Source organism: Sparus aurata, chromosome 17, assembly GCF_900880675.1.
Source record: "Sparus aurata chromosome 17, fSpaAur1.1, whole genome shotgun sequence".
In the NCBI taxonomy this organism is placed as follows: domain Eukaryota; kingdom Metazoa; phylum Chordata; class Actinopteri; order Spariformes; family Sparidae; genus Sparus; species Sparus aurata.
Window position 1 is genome coordinate 24,006,356 of NC_044203.1, and position 23,580 is coordinate 24,029,935.

Sequence of the window (23,580 nt, forward strand, 5' to 3'; positions counted from 1 at the left end):
CTACTCCAGCCCAGTTTGGGGAGGTCTCCCGGGGCCGCTACCGTCCAATGGGTCGCAGGGAGGTGCTGGTAGCGGTGAAGACTTTGCGCTGGGGGGCGTCCGACAGAGAGAGGGGGATGTTTCTCAGTGAGGCAGGCGTCCTGGGACAGTTTGACCACCCCAACGTACTCAAGTTGGAGGGCGTGATCACTCGAACCCCTCCAGAGAGGATCATCACTGAGTTCATGGAGAACGGGCCTCTGGACGCCTTCCTCAGGGTGAGACAAAGACACGCTGTTAACAGTGACTTCAAATATGTTTCACTTCACTATAAACAGAAGAATATCCTCCTTTCCTGTTTCTTACTCTCCTCCTTCTTTCAGGAGAATGAGGGCCAGTTCAGCGTCCTCCAGCTGGTTGGGATGCTCAGAGGAATCGGAGCAGGGATGCGTTATCTCGCTGAGAGAAACTTTGTCCACAGGGACCTGGCAGCTAGGAACGTGTTGGTCAACTCCAACCTGGTCTGCAAAGTGTCCGACTTTGGCCTATCCCGACTCATGAGGGGCCTGGACCACAACATACCTACATACACTGCCTCACTGGTACGTATTGATAAACTGGGCCTCTGTGGTTTTTATACGCTTCTGATTTTGTATGATTACACTGATTCACCGTCTTCCTCCATCAGGGCAGCAAGATTCCTGTGAGGTGGACCGCACCAGAAGCCTTTCAGCATCGCAAGTTCAGCTCTGCCAGTGATGTCTGGAGCTTCGGCATACTTATGTGGGAAGTGATGTCATATGGAGAGCGTCCATACTGGGACATGAGCAATCAGGAAGTGAGTATGTAGCAGAATGTCGCCTGAGCACAGGAAGTCAAGATCCATTATTAATGTAAATGCACTCTAATCCTCTGGGTTCACTGCAACAGGGTAATGATAAGCCATTAAAAGTATAGGTCCTGGGAGCAATAGTGCCCAGGGGCTTAATGCCTGACCATAAACAACAATGTCCAGTGTTTGCATCCCGACAGACACCTTTATTGCATGTTGATCCCCGTCTTTCAATCCCTTAATTTTCTGTCAGCTGTTGAATGAAGATGTTCAGCACATAAAGAAAACAGTCCTGTATTTATATCACTACATCTACAATTTTGGAGGCAAGAGTTAAGAAGATTTTTTTTTTATTAAAGTTTGTGTAGTGTTATTGTTGCACTATATGTATTAAATGTTTCATAGCAGCTATCTAGGGCTTTTCCATTGAAACTTATGGCCACGCTGAGTCAAACCATGCTTCATGATTTGCACGTCCATGACCAGTTTAAAGAGGCTGTGTGGAACTTCTGTGTTGTCCTGAAGTCGGGTTTTTAGTTTATATTTATGTATTGTTATATATGTCAGGCACTGAGTTGAGGCACTCGAGAATAAAGTCAAATCATCTCACCCAAGTCTTTCACATAGACATCCACAGTCCAGCAGCTTTAAACAACTTAAACTGTCCACAGGCTTATACAGACAACTGAGAGAGAGACGGGGAAGGTCTCCATTTTCATGTCACATTACAGTCCACTCACATTAGACTAATAAGCGATTAATACAGGTAAATTGCAACAAATTGTTACAAAGAGCCCTTTTAAATGGGCTGAGTTGTGCTCAAGGTAAAAGGTAGTTGGGTAAAAGTGCATCAAATTGCCTCCAAGCAGGTCGTGGTGACATTCATGGTCATTCAGTAGCGAGTGATAGTTTCCTCTTCCTCTTCTAGATCCATTTCATCGTCCTGTCTCCGTGTTTTAAGAAATGATAAATATCCCGATGCTAAGCAAAAATGCCACCACAGTCTGAAAACCCATGATGACAAATAACTGGATGGTATATGACACAGTGCAACAGTGACATCAATGACTGGAGACAAACGTGCCATCAGTTGGAGGCATGTCTTCAAGCAGGTAGCCCTGTAGTTATGGAGAAGCAAACAAACAGAGTCAAGTTGATCCAGCGTGTGATTATCGTAAACTTCTACTCAAATTGTATGTGTTTGAACCTTTAAAAGGGGGACAGTGTTCAAAACCCAAATAGAGGAAATGAAGGAATACAATTTTCTAACCAAGTAGAAATATAACAAATGTAAAAATATTGACTTATTGCCATTTGGATAAAAATATTTGACAAGAATAAAAGTCTTTTAGAGGTAAGCACGTTCCCCTTGGCTATTTTCAGATGTGAATCATGTGTAAATAGTTCATATTATTATTATTATTATTATTGTTATTATTATTATCATTATTATTATGTTTTACAAGTAAAGGCTTATTCTGTAATGTAGCCACAATCCCGATGTCATCAAAGGTAAAAACGTCAATCAAATATTTTCCTCAGAAATCTAGTGTATTAACAGTGTATGGTCTTAAATGGTTACTCTGCCGCTGTAGGTCTTTCAAGCAAAAACAATAAAAACAACACAACAACAAGACATTTTAATGCAGAAATGTTACATGTTATACCCTCAAAACACGGACAGCTGAAGGAGAGAGACAAAAATTCTCGACAACTCCTTAAATACATTTGCTTAATCACTCTTCCCCTCGTCTTTATTTAGCAGACTCATTTAAGCTGTGGTTAAATGTCAGGCAGCTAAAATTTACATAATTTTTTCGTAGTCACTCTAACATTCCCTTAGTGGCTTGTGACCTTTTACGTAAGGCACTTATACAAGACTCCTCAGACTAGCTGACCTACTTATTATCTCTAATGTCTCGCCTGCTCTCACTGCAGGTGATGAAGGCCGTAGCAGACCAGTATCGCCTTCCTGCTCCACACAACTGTCCCGCTGCCCTCCACTCTATGATGCTTCAGTGCTGGCAGGCTGATCGAGGGGACCGGCCAGCCTTCGACTCCCTCCTGTCCTCTTTGGATCGGCTCATCAGGCACCCCGCCTCTCTCAAGGCAGAGCCATCTCGGTGAGACAGCAGCTTCTGGCAAAACATATCAGAGGCAGCAGGTGATGAACAATCTGGTGTATTTATGGGTTCTCATACTCTCATTTTTGACATTTCCTTTATTACAGAAGCTGCTCTCAGCCACTGCTCAGTCCCACCCCCACAGACTTATCGTCAGTGGCAACGGTCAGTGATTGGCTGAAGGCTCTGAGGATGGAGAGGTATCAGGATGAGTTTGATCAGGCACAACTGGACACATTAGACAGAGTCAGCAAGCTCACGATGGAGTGAGTATCGATGGTTATTACTGTAACATCTGATTTAAAGTGAATGAAAATGTTTATTTATTTCTGTAACTGAAAATCATGCAGATTTTTGATGTGACTGTTCATTTTCCAAAGCACAGAAACAGTTTTATATTGTTTTCTTTTGTGGTTTCATGCAGGTTTGTTTTACATAACTTATGAATGAAACACATTTTAAATCCAGTTTAAATCTTGGTCAGTGTTTCCTAAAAAGTACAACCAAGAAAGAGTTTTGAATCATTTTTTACAGCTGTATTAACATGCCAAAAACAGTTTAAAGGTGCAATATGTAAACGTATTAGGGATGGTCCAATCAGGTATTTTTTACCTCGATCCTGATCCGAGTCCTTTAATATTTAGTAAATGCCGATACGGAGTCCCGATCCAACACAAGATAATACAGCTGCATTAAGGAAAAAACTACCTGTATCCAAGCTGTTCCTCAAAGTATATACTTTTATATTATTCTTTCTCATTCTGCATTATGCTATTGTCACATTGGCCTACTACCTTCCTTGCATTAGCAGGTGAGTCTATGATGCTGCACTGTGACAGCAGACCCTCGAGTACAGTCAGCTGATGTTTGTGCGCGACACAGCCCACGCTTGGTACCTCCATATCATCTACTGCGTTTTTCATATTCCAGACGTTGGTCTATTTCACACACGTTCGGCATCTCCTCGATTGCCTGTTTCATGCTTTGCTGTATGAGACCCACGAAACGTGTGTGCATACCGGCATGTTGTAATTTGAAAGTGGAATCAATGTAATTCCGAGATCGTAGAGCATACCAAAACTCCAGATGACGAAGAAAACCCTGATCCTCTACCGCGAAGATGAGCTGGTTATCCAGAGCGATTAATTTAATTACCTTTTCTGTAATATTTTATCATTCCAAATGAGTAGTATTAAATGTAGCTCTCTTGTTACCCCTTCGTGAAACGGTCGTATTGCAGATGTTACATGCTGTTGTTGGACTGCTTTCGCTTTCTAATTTAAGTTATTTCCGCACTGCAGACATTATATCCACAGGTTTGCCAGAGTAATGTTGTGTGCGCGTCTGAGCTCTGCCACAAATTGTGCTCTGACGTAAGAAAAAAATAATAAATCGCCCTTGGGTTAATGTTCAAAATTGCTGATCCTGATCAGTGGAAAAATGCCCATATCGACGTCCCTAAAAAGTTTAGTTTAAAAGGTAAAAAAATGGACAAACATTACAAACAGAATGTGAAGAAACAATTTTGACCACACCCCCCCAAGTGCCCAAACAGTGTAATTACAAAATCACATGATGCACACTGGCCAAATTTTTTTTTTTCTCATTAGCTTTCATTGTAAAAGAAGTGACAGTAAAATGCTCAATATATTTTCTTGAGTGTCCCAACCCCAGCGAAATGACTTTCACTATCAGAAATTATTCTATTTGGTCTCAATATATTTGTAAAGTCTAGAAGAGCCACACTATTCAATCATTTTATTCCAATTCAAGTTAGTGGAGAGCTAGACAGAAAGTTAGCCACTTGGCAGATGTCCAGCGCCACGCTCTTAAGGGGCTGCACAGTGCAAAAGCTGGTCCTGGTAATTTTACACCCAGGAAGTTTAACTTATTTGGCTTTAGGTGCCACTGAGCAGATTTCATATAAACAAACTAGGCTCCATTTTGGATGCTGTATTCAAATTTCGCTCATTAGATACATGGTTGTAACCCCAACCCCACACCAGGTGTGCGCTGACTGATATCTGACCTCCCTCCTCTCTCTCCTCCCCCAATTAATACCTTCCCTGTCCAAGCCTGAAGCAACCGCTTCGTCTTTGTCCCTGGAGTCAGATTGCTTGTCGGAGCGGCTGTATATTAAGTTGGTGCTGTATTCCCTGTTGTCTAACTGGCCTTCATGTTCAGTCCCAGTCCAGAGTCCCAGTCTTTCCGCAGTCCAAAGCTCCTGTACCAGTGGTGTAAACACCAACACTCCCTCGGTTCTTCAAGCTCCCAGTGCAGGCTCATAGGGCTGCTAGCTGCAAGGCTACCTGAGCTGCCTAGCTAACAGCAGCTACAGTTAGCAGTTACCATGGTGATATACTGCACCCTATTTGTGTAGAGTTTGTATTCAACATGTTGCCCATTCTTACATATCACATCTTTTAAAACAAACTACTCTTAAAAGCAAGTTTCAGGTACTTTGTTTCAAATTTGTTTTAGAAGAAGAATCCTTATTTTGTCAGTTATATTTTACATGCAACATGCAAGAACCTATTGGTGCAAAGGTCTCAACATACAGTATATTATTCTGCAACATGGACTCAGTCGTTGCACTTATATAGGGTAAACACTGTTGCTTTACTGACAAAAAACAATGAACCTAAGCTCAAGGTTATTTTCCAGCTATTTCCAGTTATTTTCTTATGTGGTTGTCATTTTGACAGCCGAACACCTCCATGTACTTTTAATGTCAAGAAAGTGCTTTAACACTCGATCATTTTTATACCTTCACTAGCTGAGTAGATGCTGCGCTTTAATGTTCATTTGTGACCATGGAAAAAGCATCAATAGAAAGCCTGATCTACCACAGGTTTGTTTGGACTGACACATACAAACACGTCACTGTTGTCCTTCAGAGTATAAGATAGCGCACACAACAAACTGAAGTGTTAAACTAAAGTCCACGGTTGGTCTGCTCTCTCCTTCAGTGACGTCCAGAACCTCGGGGTGAACCTGCTGGGGCACCAGAGGAAGATCTTCAGTGCAGCCCAGCAGCTCAGAGCCCATCTGATGCAGGGGCAGGTGGAGGTGTGAAATCTGCCTCCAGTACAACCTGTGCCATGGATTTCTGTGGTTTTCACATCCCTCTGCTTGTTGTGTCTGGTTTCTGTAACACTCGTTTCAGTGGAGCACATTTTTAAGCCAAAACAGAGAGAGAATCAGCTTTCCAGTGCTACTCCGTGTATTCTGATCAACCCAACACGACAACCAGATGGGGTGAGAAAAAGAAGATGATCGGACTTCCTGCCTGTCGGTCAAGACAAATAACAGAGGAGAGATGCACTATGGGATCTGCAGTCCAGGTCAAAGTGAGGTTGGGTAAATGCTGAGGAGGGGAAGGACATTAAAGATTCCTCGATGTTTTTCACTAGATTTCACTTTATTGTTGTCTGCCTCCTTCGCTCCTCACCCATCAGCAATCCTACCTCTCACCCTTTCATCCACTACTGCCCCCCCCCCCCATGAAACATTTAAATTCCCCCACCCTCATTGAGTACAAAACAATTATAAAAATGTTTTTTTTTTTTTTTTTTTAAATACTCATGGAGTTTTCCCCACACAAAGAATTGCGTGAGGACAATCAAAGCCTTTCTAATACTTATTGAGTTGTTTGTAAAGTTGTATCACTTCCTCTCTACTTAAAAACGCCAAATGCTAAAAACCTGTGAGCAAAAAAGGAAACAGTGAACTACCTAGCAAGCTATGGTGCGCCTTATGAGGTCTTACCATCTTTGAGAAAAATGTATAGTTCATTCAATGTAAAAAAAAATAATAAAAAAATGCTATAAAGTCCAAAATCAGCACTGCAAACCCTGAGGTTAGATATGGATCACTGCCATGAAATTGGGGAAAACAAAACCGATAAAAAAGGTTTTTTTTTAAAGCTATAAGCCATGTTTTCCTTCTTTAAAAGACATATCCAGGGTTTGAAAGTAGCCCTGTTTGTACAGCTCACTCTCACTCTCTCAGCGACAACAGAGCTCATGAACCGTGATGCTACAAACTTCACCTCAGCTGCAAACACAAATCTGTGATGAGGACAGAACCGAACGGCACCCACCTTTTATGTGTACATTTCACACTTCACCTCTTTTCGTTTGATTGCAAGAGTAAAGACACTGAGTCGTTGGAGCTTTGTGAATGTGTGAAATGGGAAAGATGGACAAAGTCTGATCTGATTTACACTTGAAGGAAGGAGGCAAAATGCTTTGTAAGTACGTGTGTCTGTAACATGTGTGCTATAAATGAGGCCGTGTTAATGTGTACATCAGATGTATGCTGTACATGATGCTGTGTGTGTGTGTGTGTGTGTGTGTGTGTGTGTGTGTGTGTGTGAGAGAGAGAGAGTGTTTGAGACAAGTGTGTCAGGCTATACACACATTATTAGCTGTGTTTACTTGTACGAGTGTTCACCACTAATCCATAATTGTGCAAATTTGTAAAATAAATGATATGATTTTATTTAAAATATTGCTTTTGCTTTTCATTTTCGAGAAATACAAAATATTATATTTTACCTGCCACTTCTGAGACAATCCTTGTGACGTCCGCCCGGGGGGTCATATTTTCCTCTGTGTCCGTTTGTTGGTTTGATGGTTTGCCAGCAGGATTACACCACAACACATTATAGGTTTGACAGTACTTAGTCATCAACAAAAGTATTAGCCAAAATGGAATTTGGTCCTGATGGTGTTGTTAGATAGAACAGACTGTGATCCCACAACTCTTTAGGATTCGTCCTCTGGAGAACATGAATGTACCAAATTCATTGAAATGCATCCAGTAGCCTACAGGAAAAGTCAGAATTGTCATCGTCATTAGGGTTCATTCTCTGGAGACCATGACAGTCTGTATGATAGTTAATGGAAATCCATCCAGTAGTTATTGAATAGTTATAGTGGTGCCTTAAAACCAGAAGTTTGATTGTTGTTTAAAAAAAACGAATATCTTACTGGATCATAGTAACACCAACTTACATTAAAATGTTCAGCACCGATTGAAAGACGAGTTTTAGCCTTTGCAGTTTAGTATGGTTATAAAGGCTAATGGATATAAAACTATCTCAAACAAAATCAAAACAAGTTGGTTCATAATGACGTCCATCACCAAAAAAAAACATACAACGCTGTTTGATTCTATAACTGGTTCATGTGGTTCAAACCATGAATTCGTCAGCTCCAGCATGAATTCATTCACCTTGATGCACTCATATCACCTTGACAGCACTAAGGAGTGAACAGATCAGCAGGTTTGAGGTGAATCTCAGTTTGGGATCTGCTGGGATCAGCAGCAGTCCGCAGACAGACACTGGTTTCCCACATGTCCCGCTGCTGCTGATATCACAGCCGATCTGGACTGATAGTAAGACCGCTTACACAACCCCAACATTACTCTGGCAGGCTGACGCGGCTGGTTCTGTGCTGTATTTTACTGTGTCAGACTGCAGTTACCGGTCTTCACATTGGCCCAATGTCAGTTTTACAAAGACATGCTGAGTGGTCCAAAAATATATTCAAACACTCAGAACTTTATTGTCAGTTATAGTTTAGGTCACAAAGTTTTGAAGTAATTTTGTTTTCGTATCTGATGGTGTGTTTATCCTCTGAAATGATTTGACAGCTACTTGTTTTTTTTATATATATATAATCACAATTGATTATCTTAATCTAGAAATGATGACTTATTGTGCTAGATTAAACTACCCAACAGTATATTTATAGAGTTTCTTAAAGCAACTAGCTACATTGAAACGCTTCTTAACTTTTTTATCATTATAGATTAATCCAGCAGTATGATATGTATAATAATATGTGTGTGTGCATAATGAGTACTTTTAGTTTTGAAACTTCGATGAATTTTGCAGATCAAACTTCTGTACTTTTACATACTTACGTTATCAATTCAAAACATTTACTTGCAATGGAGCATTTTTTCAGGGTGTAGATGGAATTTAAAGAAGTATTAAGACTGTTTACTAAGTAAAAGTAGTAATACAACCATAAGTTTTACAAATAAAAGAAAGTATCATCAGCAAAATATACTTGAGGTAACAAATATAGGATTGATGTATAATTGTTATCATGGATGCATTAATGTGTAAGCGGCGTTATTGTTTGGTTTGTGAAGCTCATTTTCAGCATCTTGTCAAGTGATGATGGTTTTTGTCATTATCTTAAGTCCCAAAAACCTTCTATCGGTGCAATATTATGAGAATATTTCAAATGTTTTGTTTTTTTTTAATTTACAGCAACATGTTTAAAGTATGTTCGAGATATTTGTGTTTGTATCTTGAAACAAAAGAATTTCGGGAGTCAAATATGAAGTCAGGGTTGATTCTAAGAAGTAAAATATTTCCTGAAAATACAAGTACAGTTCTTGATAATTTACTCAGTTACTCTTCATCACCGTGTAGTGATTATGGTACTTTAGAGGTTAAGTTAAAGTTTGTATGAGAGGATGAGCTAAAGTGTTATGAAGACTCCATGTGGAACCTCTTGAAATCACGGTAGCCTTCTTATTTACTTTTGTTTTAATAATGATCATTGGGCTCTGTGGTGTTCAGTCACTCTGAATGAGAGCACCTGTCATGTGATAAATCTACCAGAGGCATCTGTAATAATTGTTTGCTGGGACTCTAATTAACACTGTGTTGTGATAGAAGCGCTGGTAGAAACAGTAGATACACAAACCACCAAATCGTGTTTTTATGGCGTTATTGTTTCTTTATAAAGACATTAACAGACTGGAAACCACTGGTCTTTATCACACTGCTTAAAGATGGTGCTCTCCGTCTGGTAAACAGCTATTATCTCCACAATACCAAATGACTGCCACATTAACAGGGCCTCCTATAGAGTGTCCTTAAACCCTGTTTATCCTGCGGCTGACCGGCCTGTTAGTCATGAACTATAAGTGGCGCAGCAAAAACACCTGCGCGATACATCCGAGCTGACCAGGGGTGTTGTATAAGTCGACTGATTCAGCAGTTTACAAATACTCCACACGAGTGGAAATTAACTCTGTGATTCAGGTTCAGTCGGTGGCTTCTTGCCAAACAAACTCTCCTGGAAGTAAATACTGAGAGTCTCACAAATAAAATTAAAAAACTACATGTATCTTTGTTTTCAGCCTTCGGAAGAAAGTGACATGATGTTGCCAACCTCCAAATGCTCATTATGGTCTTTGTAATGTGGCAATTACCGTGTTTGTGAGCATTCCTGTTGACACATCAATGGTGCTCAACATGTTAAATCACTGTGAATGAAAGCAGCTCGGATGCATGTGTGTACAAGACGCAACATGTCGGGAAAAATCATACATCATGTCCATGTTTGCGCCGCGGAATGATCCCAGCTTCACCTGGAGAAGATGGTAGGAGAACAGAAAACAAAGAACGCGGCTTCACAATTGTGCTTTCATATCTGGTTCTAAATCACAAACCTGTGCTCAGACTTACATGCTTGCAATTTCCAAACTGGTTTTCCTTAACGGTTCACTTGAAACACCCACCGCAATATGTTGACTGTCATGATGTTGCAGAATTTCCTTGTGGCCATGCAGGTTTTGGTGGTATAGAGGAATGCAGACAGGCCTGATAACACCAGAGATATGTACTGGGATTAGGGACCGGACCATTGGCACAGGTGACATAATACAGATAATAAGTTTCAGACCAGCATGATAAAGGAGTTCTTGTTCCGACGATGAGTTGGATCTTAAAGCACAACTTTCCCTGTGGCCCTCCTGACCTGCGGTGAAAGTCAACCCACTCATTAAAGCCTCACTCTCGCCGTCTTACCTGTTGGCCGTTACCTCATCCTCCCTCCTCTCCACCCATTCATTGTCAACCCCTCCACGTGTCTCCTCCCCCTGGGTCATATATAACGGTGATGCCACACGGATTCCACTCCTTCTCAGGGACATTTCACAGGTGTCGTTTCCAACTTTTGACCGAAGTGTTATGACTAAGGAGCACAAGGAGTTTAGGAGTGTCACTTTTATAGTTTAAAGGTAAGGTTGAGACACTTTCTTCTATTTTGTTTTTGTTGTTGTTTTTTCATTCTATTTTGAAAACAATACAAAAAAGAATCCAAAACAAAAAAAAGTGATGAAATAATTGTCTCTCCACCTTTCTTTTTTTTTTTTTTTATCTCACGTGGACGTCACCTGTCTTTTGCTTCCTCCAGTCGAACATCAGGTGTCAATGTCTCCGTCTCTGGCCAGATCTGCTCCGAGCGAGCTCAACCATTGGTGGAGCCAGCTGAGGTTTCGCCTCCAAAATAAGAAAGGATGGAACGAGATGTTGGATGAGACGTTTCTGCTCTACACCAAACAGTAAGAGACTCGCATACGATAAACATTTTCAACTTCTTTCAACATAAAATTCAATGTGTGTCTGAATTATTTATTTGCAAGTGTAAAGTCAACATGTATAAGTTTATTACATGTATATATATTTTTATCTCTCAGCATCAACGACATCCCTCTATTCTACGCCGCTAAAATCAACAGTGTCGGTTGTATCAAGAAGCTGCTCAGTTGTGCATCCACCAACATCTTCGAGAGAGGTAAGACCGGGTCGCGAGGACTTCACTGTTTTGTTATTCGGTGTCAGAGGATGTGACTCGTGACACTCCACACCTGTCCTTCAGGATCTCTTGGTGAGACGGCGCTTCATGTGGCAGTGATGAACGACAACCTGGAGGCTGCCGTGGCTCTGATGGACGGAGCCCCTGAACTCATCAATGAGCCCATGACCTCCGAGCTCTTCCAAGGTGCACACATACATGGACTCACAGACACAGAGAAGCAACAAGTACACATGAAGAGGTGGAATTTTACTGGATATGGTGACAGATCCAATTTCACGGGTAGCAGCTAAGTAAATGAAGAATTCAAGAGACAGACTGAGATAAGATATTAAAGATGTAGACATTAAATATGGATGTAAGTTGCTTCTTCTTTGCCCAGAATAAGTATGTGTCATCATCAGCAGCATTGTGCAGGATTTTTACTTGTGATAGAGTACCTTTAAAGTGTGGTATTAAAACTCTTACTTAAAGGGTCAGTGTGCACGATTTCGCCGTCTTGCAGTGAAGTTGAAAATTGCAACCAACTGAATACCCCTCCCTTTTCCAACGGTAACATGAAAACATGAAGACCCTCTCCAGAGCCAGTCTTTGGGTTTCTTTCTGGTCTCGTGTGAAAACATGGCAACGTGTGGACTCCATGGGCTCCTTCTGTATATATAAAAGACTTATACTACAGTCACAAAAACAAAATGATTCTCTATGAGTTATTATGCACTCATAAAAACATCATTTTGAATATAACATTCCATATGCGCCCATAGATCCCACACACTGGACCTTTAATTGAATGATTTAAAACCTTCTTCAGCCCACTGGTCACAGCCACGCTCATAAGGAGCGGGTCTATTAACAGAAGAGCACACACTGGTTTAATGTAAGCCTCACACAGCAGGTGACACAGGTGACATTCCAAACGGTTCATTTACTGATACACTCCGCTCTCCACCCCTCTGACTCTCTCAGGTGTTACTCCTCTCCACATCGCTGTGGTGAATCAGAACATCAATCTGGTTCATCATCTAATTAGTCGCGGGGGTGACGTGGCCACACCTCGAGTCACCGGTCTGTACTTCAGGAAGAGGATCGGAGGACTCATCTACTATGGTAAGTCAGCAGTTACACCAGCAGTAGAATGAGTGCGGTGGCTGCAGCCCGCATGTTTTTTTAGTTCTTTTTTTGCTCAGTGACGCAAAACAAATGGTGTTACTTCTAAATATATATTTGGTGAACAGGTGAGCACATCTTGTCTTTTGCGGCCTGTGCTGGGAATGAGGACATTATCTCCATGGTAATCGACGCAGGAGCCAGCACCAGGATCCAGGACTACCGTGGTACGCAACACTTCCTGGAGCAGAGCACATTGTTATTTTAGATCTGTGTATCAGTCTTTATTATTAATGCCCTTCTGTCTCCTCTACTTGTACCTCCTGTCTCTTGTCTACACACTCCCCTCCTTCTTTTCCCCTGTTTGCTGTCTAGGTAACACAGTGCTTCACATTCTGGTTCTGCAGCCCAACAAGACGATTGCGTGCCAGGCCATTGACCTGATTATGGCACGCGATGCAGAGCTGGACCAGTCTGTGCCACTCGACATGGTGCCCAACTACCGAGGCCTTACACCTTTTAAACTGGCTGCCAAAGAGGGAAACATTGTAGTGAGTACAGCCCGAGGGGGGGAAGGGGGCTCGCAGGGTGAGAGCCCAACATGAAAGGTGGAGCAGATTATGTCACTAATCCTGTCCTCACTGCTGTGACTCCCTCTGTCTCTCTCAGGCATTTCAGCACTTGGTTAATAAAAGGCGTTCTGTCCAGTGGAGCCTGGGCCCTCTGACCTCTTACCTGTACGACCTGACGGAGATCGACTCGTGGGCCGACGACATGTCGGTGCTGGAGCTCATCGTGGGCAGTCCTCAGAGAGAGGTACCATACAAGATGCACAGCATTTTGGTTGAAACACAGACTGTTTGGTCAGAGTTTATGACACAAAACAGATAAACATTTAATAAATTAAATAATTCCTCAGGCAAGAGGAATACTGGAGGTGACCCCTGTGAGGCAGCTGGTGAGTCTTAAGTGGAACCTGTATGGGAAACATTACTTCAGGTAAAATTGATAACAGTCATGTGATATATCTAAACAGTGCACACACCAAGTCTCCTGTAACAAGTGTTTTTCCTGCCTCAGGCTGCTGCTGTTACTGTACCTCCTGTACATTGGGACCTTCACACTGTGTTGTGCATATCGCCCTCTAAAGGACGCTCCGGAGAATTACACAACATCGGACATGGACAAAACCATCCGAGTCCAGAAAACACTGGATGTGTGTGAGAGTTGTAAATGAGACATTTCACTGTTACTTATGTTGTGATGTATAAGCAGGACCATATACAGTTGGGGGATATAACTAACTAAACATTTACATTAAATACCTTAAAACTCAAATACTATTCTGAGGGTGATTTTCACTTTTACCAGAGTAATCTCTTCTCACGATACCATCACTTCTCCTCAAGTTGGACTTTTGGGTACTTTAAACACTGAATTGTAAAATACTTAAATAAATATCCCATCTTCATGATAAAGAAGAGGTTTTAATTGTGCACCTGTATGTGACACACAGTCTAATAATAATATACTTTTAATATTAATACATCTATGTTTCCTCTCAGGAGAGCTATGTGACATATGAGGACAACCTGCGGCTGGCGGGTGAGATCATCAGCATCCTGGGAGCTTTAGTCATCCTGCTGCTGGAGGTGAATTATGAAACATGCTTCATCTTCAAACATACTATAAATACTGTTAACTTCACTGCCACATCCTCCTTTATGTCCCTTCTCCAACATCAACAGATTCCTGATATACTGAGAGTGGGAGCAAAGCGTTATTTTGGCCAGACAGCACTGGGAGGCCCCTTCCATGTTATCCTGTGAGTAGAAACACCTCCAAGCACTAAAATGAAGCACACTGTTCTGAAACATAGTCTAATCACCTGGTGTTTTACTTAACCAGGATCAGCTACGCCTGCTTAGTGGTGCTGCTGTGTGTGTTCAGAGCCACCGAGGTGCAGGGAGAGGCTGTGGTAATGGCTGTGTGTTTAGTTCTCGGCTGGAGCAACGTCATGTTCTTCGCCCGAGGTTTTGAAATGCTCGGCCCATATGTCATCATGATACAGAAGGTAGGAGTCAGACGCTGTGGCGCATGTTATGTGAGCTCATGAGTCATGCATTCGTAATAGTAGTAGTATGTTTCACAGACACCTGTTGTTGTCTTGGTTTTTGAGGGTCACCAATTTGTGTTTGCAGACTGACCGGCCATGTGTCTCATTTCCCTCTAGATTATATTTGGAGACCTGACAAAGTTTATGTGGCTGAGTTTCATTGTGCTCATTGGCTTTTCCACCTGTGAGTATATTCTTGGCAACATGTACAAACAAATTTTAATCCTCAGGACTCTTTAAAGATAAGAAATAAGATGATCTTCGACTCACTCGCGTACTTTTAAAAAACATTTTCCTCTCAGCTCTGTGGATGGTGTATATGACCCAGGAGCCAGAGTCCATTCCTGCATACCGCTCCTTCCCCATCACCCTCTTCTCCCAGTTTGAGCTCAGTGTGGGCCTCATAGATCTGCCCGTGGACCACACCATCGCCACCCCACCGATCGTCCACGTGCTGCACTGCACCTTCTCTGTGGTCTCCTACATCCTGCTGCTAAATCTACTGATCGCCATGATGAGTGACACGCACTGGAGGGTGGCCCAGGAGAGAGACGAGCTCTGGAGGACTCAGGTAAGATAAAAACATGAAGGCAGGGAAACACTTCATCATCATGGCCCTGTGTGCTTCTATGATGTTACAGCTGTATTGATGTTGTGCAGGTGGTGGCTACAACATTGATGCTGGAGAGGAGGCTGCCCCGCTGCCTGTGGCCTCGACTCGGGGTGTGTGGGCTCAACTACGGTCTGAGGGAGCGCTGGTATCTCAGGTAAGCGGTAACAGGCGCAGAAACAGAGACTTAAAACATAATTTCACATTACATTCATTGAAGTAGATTTCCCCTCTAGCTCCAGTCGGCAGTCAACATTACATAAACACCCGACAATATAGGTCACCTCCGTGGATCATTGCTACAGTCAGGTTAATACTTAGGAGTGAAGATAAATCCACTTTTTAATCCCAAAAGTTCAAAAGCAACGTCCAAGCTGTCCTCCCTTTGGTAAATTGCTCCGGGTCAGACCAGAATCTGATGCGACTCTGGGTGTTTATTCCTCCAGAAGGTCTGGCTCTGCATCCAAATCTCTCCTACGGAGCTGGCCAGTTTTTCCCATGTAAAACTCGGCATTCGGCAAGTACCCATTTATGTGTGGACTGGGCCCTAAAATGCTGAATTTTCACGAAAGTTTTCCCTTAAAGACGAAACGCACCAAAACACCATTTAATAGCGAAATGACATAGAGATTGTATCCTGACATTTTAAGTGCAGTGACATCAACAGTTGAAACTTTTTTTAGGCTTACTATTTTTGCTCAAAATAATCATACAGGAAGAAGTTTGTCCAATGACCTCAACCTAAGTCGTCTGTAATGCACCTCAGCCACAAGTCATGTTGTGCTGTGAGTAAGAGGCGAAACTCTCACTCTCAGAGATCTTGAGCTATTATTATCACACCACCTCCACCTAAATTTGGGACAGTTCAAGTCAAGTATTTTTCTAACTTTCAATACTTTGACAAGACAATCCCTATAGGGACCAAAAGTCAGGACATCTTGGCTTCTCCTGCTTCAGATTCGATCCTTCACTCCAACCTTAGGGAAGTGAAATACTTTAAAAATCACGATGAGTTTAACTTGTGGGAGTTTTTCCTCTTGAATTAACTGTAACTACTTTTTTCGCTCTCCGTGTCTTTGCAGGGTGGAGGACAGAAACGACCCGATGTTTCAGAAGATGCGCCGTTACATCAAAGCTTTCTCCAAAGAGGATGAAAAGGAGGAGAAGACTGACACAATGAAGGGGTCCATGGCAGGAACTCCCAAGCTCAGACCTAAAAACAGAGGAGGGTTTAACAACAGGAAGTCTCTGGCAGGGTGGCAGATGATTCGCAACAGCGCTTTGGGTTTGGAGATTGGACAACAAGAGCCTGAGGAGGACCTGGACATTAAATATGTCTAGGAAGAGAAGCTTCCTGAGCCTGAAGTGAATTCTCTGAGGCGTGAACATTTGAAGTGTTGATGAAAGTCAACAAAAAGAACTTGCAAGCCGCGGACTCAAATGGCTCAAACTGTCTGTACAGTCAACGGTGCAATTACTCCTGCAGTATTATGCTATAGAGAAGAGTGCCTTATTTTTATAGCAACATAGAAAATATGTAGCAGTTATATATGTTAAACTAGAACAAAGTGAGACATAAACGTTTGACTTATTACTTAGTTGCATGAACATTTTTATATGAGAATAAAACCTTGTTGAAACAAACACACTGGCCTCTATTCATCTGACAGCAGTATAAAGAATGTGTACAAGAGTAAAACACTTACAGAATATATTAGTTCTTACAGACATAGCTGACATGTTAGAAAACGGATACAAATGAGCTTTTAATATAAAAGAATGTCTTTTATTTGCTGGGTGCTACTGATTATAGTGTGCAGTGGAAAGAGAAATGATTTGACAGGCTATGGAGGAGTTGATGCTTGTTGACAGAATTCTGATTTGCTCATCATTTCGTTGAAGAAGACCGATGCTGTCACATCTGCAGCTGACAGATGAAGTAGGTGTAGGTGTGGCAGGGGGCTGTGAACCAGTTCCTCTCAGGTGGGCTATCACTGTCGAGGACCCCACAGTCCCCCTTTGGCCGGATTCTTGCCCAATAACTGCAAACACAAGAAAAGCATATTGAATATTACACAGTGGTGGACAGTAACTAAGTGCATTTCCTTACAAAGCCTTGATACTTCTACTTCACTACAATTCAGAGAGAAATGCTGTAAATACCTAAGTCATTAGTTACTTTGTGGATTGATATTAATAATAGAAAATGGAATTAAAAAATTAACCATTAGTAAATTAATAGTTATTTTCATCTTTTCCTCCCAGAACACTTTCAGACAAACCATGAGAATGGTACATATTTATATCTAACCTACCTTAAGGGAAATTACCCATATAAAGTCAATCAATCAATCAATCAATCAATCAATCAGTCAATCAATCAATCGTCACTCTCCAAGAATCACCTCTGTTGCAGTGCAGTGTTGTTGACCCAGGTCCACGTGTTGCTGTTCTGTCTCAGCCCGATCCAGTACTGCATGTTCCCCTCCTTAGTCAGAAATTGCTAGAAGACAGAGCACCACTGACATTTACAAAAGAATATATATCATGTGCGTGTTACTACGGTCTTATTAACTGCATGATTGTACTTCAGGAACAGGTAATATCAGATCCACCTGAAGACTCTGGCTGCTGATGACAGCCAGAGATCCTCCTCTGGCGCTGCAGTTCCTCTGGCTCTCATTCCAGCTCAGCCTGAAGGTGGACAGGAAGAAACAAGAGCGGCCGAAAGTCAGCCAGCCATCAGCGCACTGCTGACACCTGCGCTGTGGAGCGACATCTGAAAACAAAACATCAGTTTGAGATATGTGGGGAAAAAATGAATGATGTTATTATTAAAAGTTAATATTTCTAACTTAGAGAATTGTTGAAGTTGAATTGTTACTTTATGCCACAGATTTCCAAAAGTGTATATGTTTTCTGAGAATTCAAACAAAAAGTTTAATCATTTGACATAAAAATGCTGTTGCATTTTACACCTTTTCTTTATTTTCTTTCTTTAAACAACACCAAAATGCAGTAAACAGACCTTGAATCGCACATTTTTGAGGGTAGGTATCCCGGAACCTCACTTTGGTTTCTAAATCCCCCCTATTTTCGAGGTCTCAAGGACGGTATGTATGTGGTGTGTAAGTATGGACTCACAATGCACCTTACTGTAGTTGTGCTCCCAGAAACCTATAAACACACTTTAATGTGTAAAATTTGTGGGGATACCCTTTAAACTATCTGTGTGTTAGATTAGCTTGTGTAACTTGTGTTTTTTGGTTTTATTTAAAGTTCTGCCCCTATATTTTTACACTTCCATGTTTTTTCATCACGAGTGAGAAAGAGACAATAAAAATGATTAAACTCAGCTGAATCCTGGGTTAAATTAAGAAGAGTGCTCTCAGTTCTCTAAAACACAGTGAGCCAACTTCCTCTGACACCCAAGAACTTAAAACAGAACTGTCACTTAAAAACCCAGTGATTGAGAAGATGTGTGTGTTTTCTTTGACATAGAATTGCATTTCGCCCCCTCGGCATCACACTCACCATGGGGTCGAACACTTGGGAGGAAATCCTGGCACCGCTCATAGCTGCAAGTATTTTCCACTAACTGTGGGCAGTCTGTGGATCCAGTTTGGACTGGAAATCAGAGAAAAGTGGGAGGAGTTGTGAGGGAGCAGACTAATGCCTGCAGGCTGCAGGAAAGCAATCGGACAAGCTTTGTGTTCTTGTATCGATGTCTGTTGCCATGAGCAAAAATAGAATAAATGCAATGTGACCCTGACATATATTTCCTTTTATTTCTGGAACAACAATCCTTTCTAGCTTTGCTTCGGTGTGACAAACATAACCCGTCGAGCTGTGGCTTGTTTTCACATAAAGTCAGACTCATGGCTGCAGATACTCACGTTTCAGACTGAGGACAATGACGACCAGCAGCAGGACCAGGCAGAGTATAGTGAGGAGCAGACAGACAGCGCGGTACAGACGTGTGTTTCCCTCGGCCGGTTTGTCTGTAAAGAAAGAGTCAGCCGGATGTCACTGAAAGATTAAATGAGCGCAGCAGAAACCACCATCAAGGCTATAAAAAACAAGAAAGGGAAAAAAATGCTTCGTCATACCTTTTCCCCCCTCCAGCTTAACAGATAACTTGGACCCAGGTGACAAATTTTCACTGGCTTCGTCTTTTTTATCCTCGCCATAACTGCGACAGAATTTGATGTACATGGAGAAAATTGTCCTGGGACTTTGTTCTGGAGCTTGTTTACCTCGTCCTGCTCTGTCTGCCAGCCAGGGTGCAGCTTTTAAGACGCCCCCCCCACCCCTCCCCTCATTGTCTCATCACCATAGCAACTTGACATTTATTGAATTATTTATCGAGCACAGTGCTCGACTTGTCCTTCGATTTCTTTTTTAACTTCTGACTGTGTCTCTCTTTGTCTCTATCTTCAAGGACAAGAGTGTTGGAGAGGGACAGACTGACCCTGATGTTCAGGAGATGTCACACTCCAAAACAACAGATAGGATTCCTTTCTCGAGGTCATTTAGGAGTGTTTGTGTCAAACTCAGCGCACAGACAGGCCATACAGTCAGAACTGATAGAGTTTGAGACACTGCATATGTGATCAAAGTTCATAATTGTGCGTACTTTATTAAGGAATGGGATTAGACCAGGCATGGCCAAAGACACTTCTAAATAAAACAGTCTGTCTAAACCAGGGGGGCCACGGGCCAAAAGCAAACACCTATTGAATTGTTCTTGTTAAGATGCAAGATAGCATTAAGATCTGAATTCCCTCAAGTGACTGACTTCCTGTACAAAGTGTGAGTGTGCTCTCCATCCTCCCATTATGAAAAATAACAACAAGGGATCCTTTATTCTCAAAAAGCTCTCAAAAAAACAGCGAGAGCAGTGATATACAATGTGTTTTTTGGTTAATTTTCATATTGGTGAAATACTTTAAAGGGGCGATATGTAGTTTTAGAGAACAGATTCAAACGCAGAATTTTACAATATCAATGAGGTAATAATACAAACTCAGACATATTTATTATTCAGTAACTGAAGAAAGGTCCCAAGAACACTGTTTGAAGCTAGACAGGTGGCAGGGTCCGCCACATATGAACAAAGTAAAACAGTATGGAACTGTGTTGTCCTTTCAGGCCAGTTTGTTTATTCAGTTTATTCAGTCATGAAAACGAAGAGAGTTTGTTTATTTAGTTTGTTTAGGCAGAAGAAAAAATCAGTCGATGAATATCTTTTCTCTTCTTCCCCAAAACTATGTAGTGCCCCTTTAAAATAAAAAAAGATAAGTTAGCTGTGATGCTGTATCTTAAGTGTGCTTTGTTAACTAGTAACTTGTGTACATCAATATTTATTGCTTTAGACCATTTGTATTTGTTGATCACTATTTGGACGACAGACACATCTGTCAGTAACAGTAACACACTCGGTTGTGCTACTTTGCCACATCTGTTTACTTCTTCTTTCTCTCTCGCTTTCTTTCTCTTTCCCTTCCATTTTCTTTCTCATTCATGGAATTGGTGTGATACAACAAAACTAAAGGCATGAAAACATTTTTTTTATTTTATTTTTTTAGAATGGTGTAGGTGTCAGAATGTCCGGACATTGAGACACGATAAACACACTTTAATGTGTCGAGGTGCATCATTGTTATCTATCAAAACACGACAGACTTGTATTTGTCTATCGAACAGTTGTGTTATCGTACGTATGTAGTGTAACCAGTATTGTTATTGCTGCTGCGTAGCAACTGGATTAAGTGTTTTGACACTTTTCCAGGCAGAAACTTTGTCTCGTCATGACAGAAAAACCCCAGCTGCTACTAATAATGTTAACGATGACAAAATGTCCGCTGAGTCGTGGCCCTTTTTCTGTTGCAGCCTTTACTCTGTTTTGGTCTTTAACTAATACATATTCAAAAAAATAATAATTTCCTTTATGTCAGCTGAGTATAATTTAGAAATGTATTTTCACACCCACGCTTTCAAAAATACTTAAAGCCTCAGAAAACACAGAAATTAGTTCCAGGTTCTGTTTGTTGCTGTGTTGAACAAGACATTTTGTTTATACAAAAACATTATCATTATAAATGTACATCTGTACATATTTTAGTATGTTCATTTAAAAAACATTTTCAACCTGTTTTCAGTTTTTGCAAATGCAAACATCTGCAAGTTTTCTTAATCTTCGGTGATGGACTTTTTTTCCCCTTTGTTCAGAGTTTATACCAACCAAACAATTAAAACATTTAGAATATAGGAAAATAATCACCATCTAATTCAACATCGTAGATACTCATAAATTGCCACCTTTCTTACTGTCAGTGCTGTAAAAGGTACCCAAAAGTCAAACATACATATTGTCACATTTAAGTAATATTTTGTTAAGTGAAAGACACATTTTCTGACCATAAATATACTTACACATTTTACATAAGTTAATACTGTGTGTTGTAGGTTATTGTGATCTGATCATCAAAGTCTGTGTTTTTTTTCAAAAATTGTATCTGATTACAGATAACATAAACTCATTTAAAAATGAGCTACTTTGACTCTTGTGCCACATGTAATCTGAAAAAATGACTAATTACAAAGTGTAGCAAATAAATGTAGTGGAGTAAAAAGTACAATATATCCCTCAAAAATTAAGTAGTGGAAGAAAGTAAGTATAAAAAAAGTATAAAGTGGCAGAAAATAGAAATACTTAAGTAAAGACCAAGCTTACTTAAGTAAAGGTACTTTATTAAATAACTGCTTACTTTACATTTTAAATTAATTTATGAAAGAGGAAAGTTTAAGAATATTAGGAGAACATACATTAAGTGGGGTGATATTTTTAAATTGTGAAAGTTCTGAGTATGTCAATGTTCACCTACAATTGGAGACAGCAAATAATAAACTTGTATGAAAAGTTCCTCAATATCTATTTTTCTTTTATATTACACAGGAGAAAATATCTTAACATGTTATTTGTGCTACTTTTAGGTGCTTTGCTTCAGGAAATTAGAAGATGTTAAACCATTAAACAACCATAGAGTCAGTACTGTGGTGTATGTGTCTTACTTAGATAACAGCAGCTTTCCTGTGAACGTGAAAAGATCTGACAATCTTTTTTGTGGTTCAAAACTGTCACAATTAACTTCTGCTTTCTTCTTTTGTTTTTTGATTGAATCTTTTTTTCTGAGAAACACTCATGTCATGAATTCTTATAAATCACTTTTTACTTTAAATTTAAATTCACTATGAGGGAAAATTTGACTTAGCAGTTTCAGTGTTAAATAAAAATTAAGTGATGTGTTTCTCTATCACACAGACAGACAGATGCGTGCTGAAACAAGATGTCTGCACATCTTAAACATGCATTTCATACAAAAGTGTACCTGCTTTTTCTTTCCCTGGAGCTCCACCATAATAAGCCTCTGAATAGATATCATCCGATGGACTTTGTAGTTTAGAATAGTGGTCTGGTTCTGCTTCCTCTAAAGTCAGATAAAAATAGACATATTGAAACAGACAAAAACATCTGCGATTTGCAACAAATATTAACACAATATTAAAGAAGAACTATGTTCATATTAGCACAATCTTGATATCTAATAACACTTTTTGGAAAGACTTTGGAAAAAAGTGTTTGGGAAAAACACCTAATACATCACATGCAGACTTTTCAGTTCCACAATGTAAGCGTGTGTTTGTGTCCTGGCTTAATAAAAATGTCTCGTACCTTCGGTTTTGGCCTCCGGCGTCGGCTCACTTGCTTCTACATCTCCTTCATTTTTATCCCCCTCTGTGGAGATTTCGTGCATCTCCATGGCTCTTCTCTTCTGTTTCTCTAACTTTCGTTTTGCACAGAGAGTCTTTCAGAACTGGCTAATCAACTGACGAGGTTATGTAAGCTTTGGTCAAGCAGACACAAATGCGGCTGAAACTGCTGTTGCAGAATTATGTTTTAAAATTGACAAGTGTCCAGTTAAGAACGTGACTCATCTGATCGGTAAAGACAGACTACTTCCCCATTAAGAGTTCTTCTGTATTTATCTTCCTCTGAACCAATGTTTAAGTAGCTTTGTGGGGAACGTCCTTGTGTGTATACATCCTAAATTATCTCAACATGCATTTTAAGTATTACACTGTGTGATGACCGGCTTTAATTCAAAGGCTCTGCTAGCTAT

The 23,580-nt window shown here is 40.7% G+C and overlaps 3 protein-coding genes across 6 annotated transcripts in view; 2 read left to right on the forward strand and 1 right to left on the reverse strand.

Moving 5' to 3' along the window:
• ephb6 (eph receptor B6) overlaps positions 1–7,444 on the forward strand; it is a 45,774-nt gene extending 38,330 nt beyond the window's left edge. The window contains exons 14-19 of one of the 2 annotated variants that reach the window (XM_030393601.1): positions 10–257; positions 363–581; positions 668–817; positions 2,750–2,934; positions 3,042–3,200; positions 5,904–7,444. In XM_030393601.1, coding sequence (XP_030249461.1) covers positions 10–257; positions 363–581; positions 668–817; positions 2,750–2,934; positions 3,042–3,200; positions 5,904–6,009 — 1,067 coding nt within the window. In that variant the 3' untranslated portion in view covers positions 6,010–7,444. The remainder of the gene's footprint in view (positions 1–9; positions 258–362; positions 582–667; positions 818–2,749; positions 2,935–3,041; positions 3,201–5,903) is intronic. The other variant, XM_030393602.1, reaches the window with a different exon arrangement.
• A 3,454-nt stretch (positions 7,445–10,898) lies between these two features.
• trpv6 (transient receptor potential cation channel, subfamily V, member 6) lies at positions 10,899–17,041 on the forward strand. Of its 2 annotated transcripts, XM_030393613.1 has the most exons (17): positions 10,899–10,986; positions 11,163–11,310; positions 11,446–11,543; positions 11,628–11,750; positions 12,531–12,671; positions 12,800–12,898; positions 13,047–13,222; positions 13,341–13,487; positions 13,591–13,670; positions 13,752–13,887; positions 14,237–14,323; positions 14,420–14,496; positions 14,580–14,745; positions 14,905–14,971; positions 15,090–15,358; positions 15,448–15,554; positions 16,480–17,041. In XM_030393613.1, the coding sequence occupies exons 2-17, from the start codon at positions 11,180–11,182 to the stop codon at positions 16,736–16,738; spliced, it is 2,163 nt and encodes a 720-aa protein (XP_030249473.1). In that variant the 5' UTR covers positions 10,899–10,986; positions 11,163–11,179; the 3' UTR covers positions 16,739–17,041. The 2 variants fall into 2 exon arrangements, with proteins under 2 accessions (XP_030249473.1, XP_030249472.1); XM_030393612.1 differs by having other exon boundaries at positions 14,237–14,496.
• On the reverse strand, positions 16,986–23,420 carry LOC115567259 (early activation antigen CD69). 2 transcript variants are annotated; one of them, XM_030393652.1, is made up of 7 exons: positions 23,133–23,420; positions 22,789–22,887; positions 19,294–19,398; positions 18,932–19,024; positions 18,013–18,176; positions 17,803–17,900; positions 16,986–17,439 (listed from the first exon to the last, which is right to left on the reverse strand). In XM_030393652.1, exons 1-7 carry the CDS (start codon positions 23,218–23,220, stop codon positions 17,313–17,315), a joined length of 774 nt encoding a protein of 257 aa, XP_030249512.1. In that variant the 5' UTR covers positions 23,221–23,420; the 3' UTR covers positions 16,986–17,312. The 2 variants fall into 2 exon arrangements, with proteins under 2 accessions (XP_030249512.1, XP_030249513.1); XM_030393653.1 differs by lacking the exons at positions 22,789–22,887; positions 23,133–23,420 and adding an exon at positions 19,507–19,709.
• Between the last annotated feature and the right edge of the window lie 160 nt (positions 23,421–23,580).

What these genes read in the sequence shown, in the direction of transcription:
- LOC115567259 (XM_030393652.1), bottom strand. Translation starts at nt 23,220, where the DNA reads ATGGAGATGCACGAAATCTCCACAGAGGGGGATAAAAATGAAGGAGAT. An exon ending in TCAGCAGCCAGAGTCTTCAG is followed by an intron (nt 17,901 to 18,012) that starts GTGGATCTGATA and finishes TCTGTCTTCTAG; the next exon opens with CAATTTCTGACTAAGGAGGG. An exon ending in AACACTGCACTGCAACAGAG is followed by an intron (nt 17,440 to 17,802) that starts GTGATTCTTGGA and finishes TTGTGTTTGCAG; the next exon opens with TTATTGGGCAAGAATCCGGC.
- trpv6 (XM_030393612.1), top strand. Translation starts at nt 11,180, where the DNA reads ATGTCTCCGTCTCTGGCCAGATCTGCTCCGAGCGAGCTCAACCATTGG. An exon ending in GAGTCCAGAAAACACTGGAT is followed by an intron (nt 13,888 to 14,236) that starts GTGTGTGAGAGT and finishes GTTTCCTCTCAG; the next exon opens with GAGAGCTATGTGACATATGA. An exon ending in ATGTCATCATGATACAGAAG is followed by an intron (nt 14,746 to 14,904) that starts GTAGGAGTCAGA and finishes ATTTCCCTCTAG; the next exon opens with ATTATATTTGGAGACCTGAC.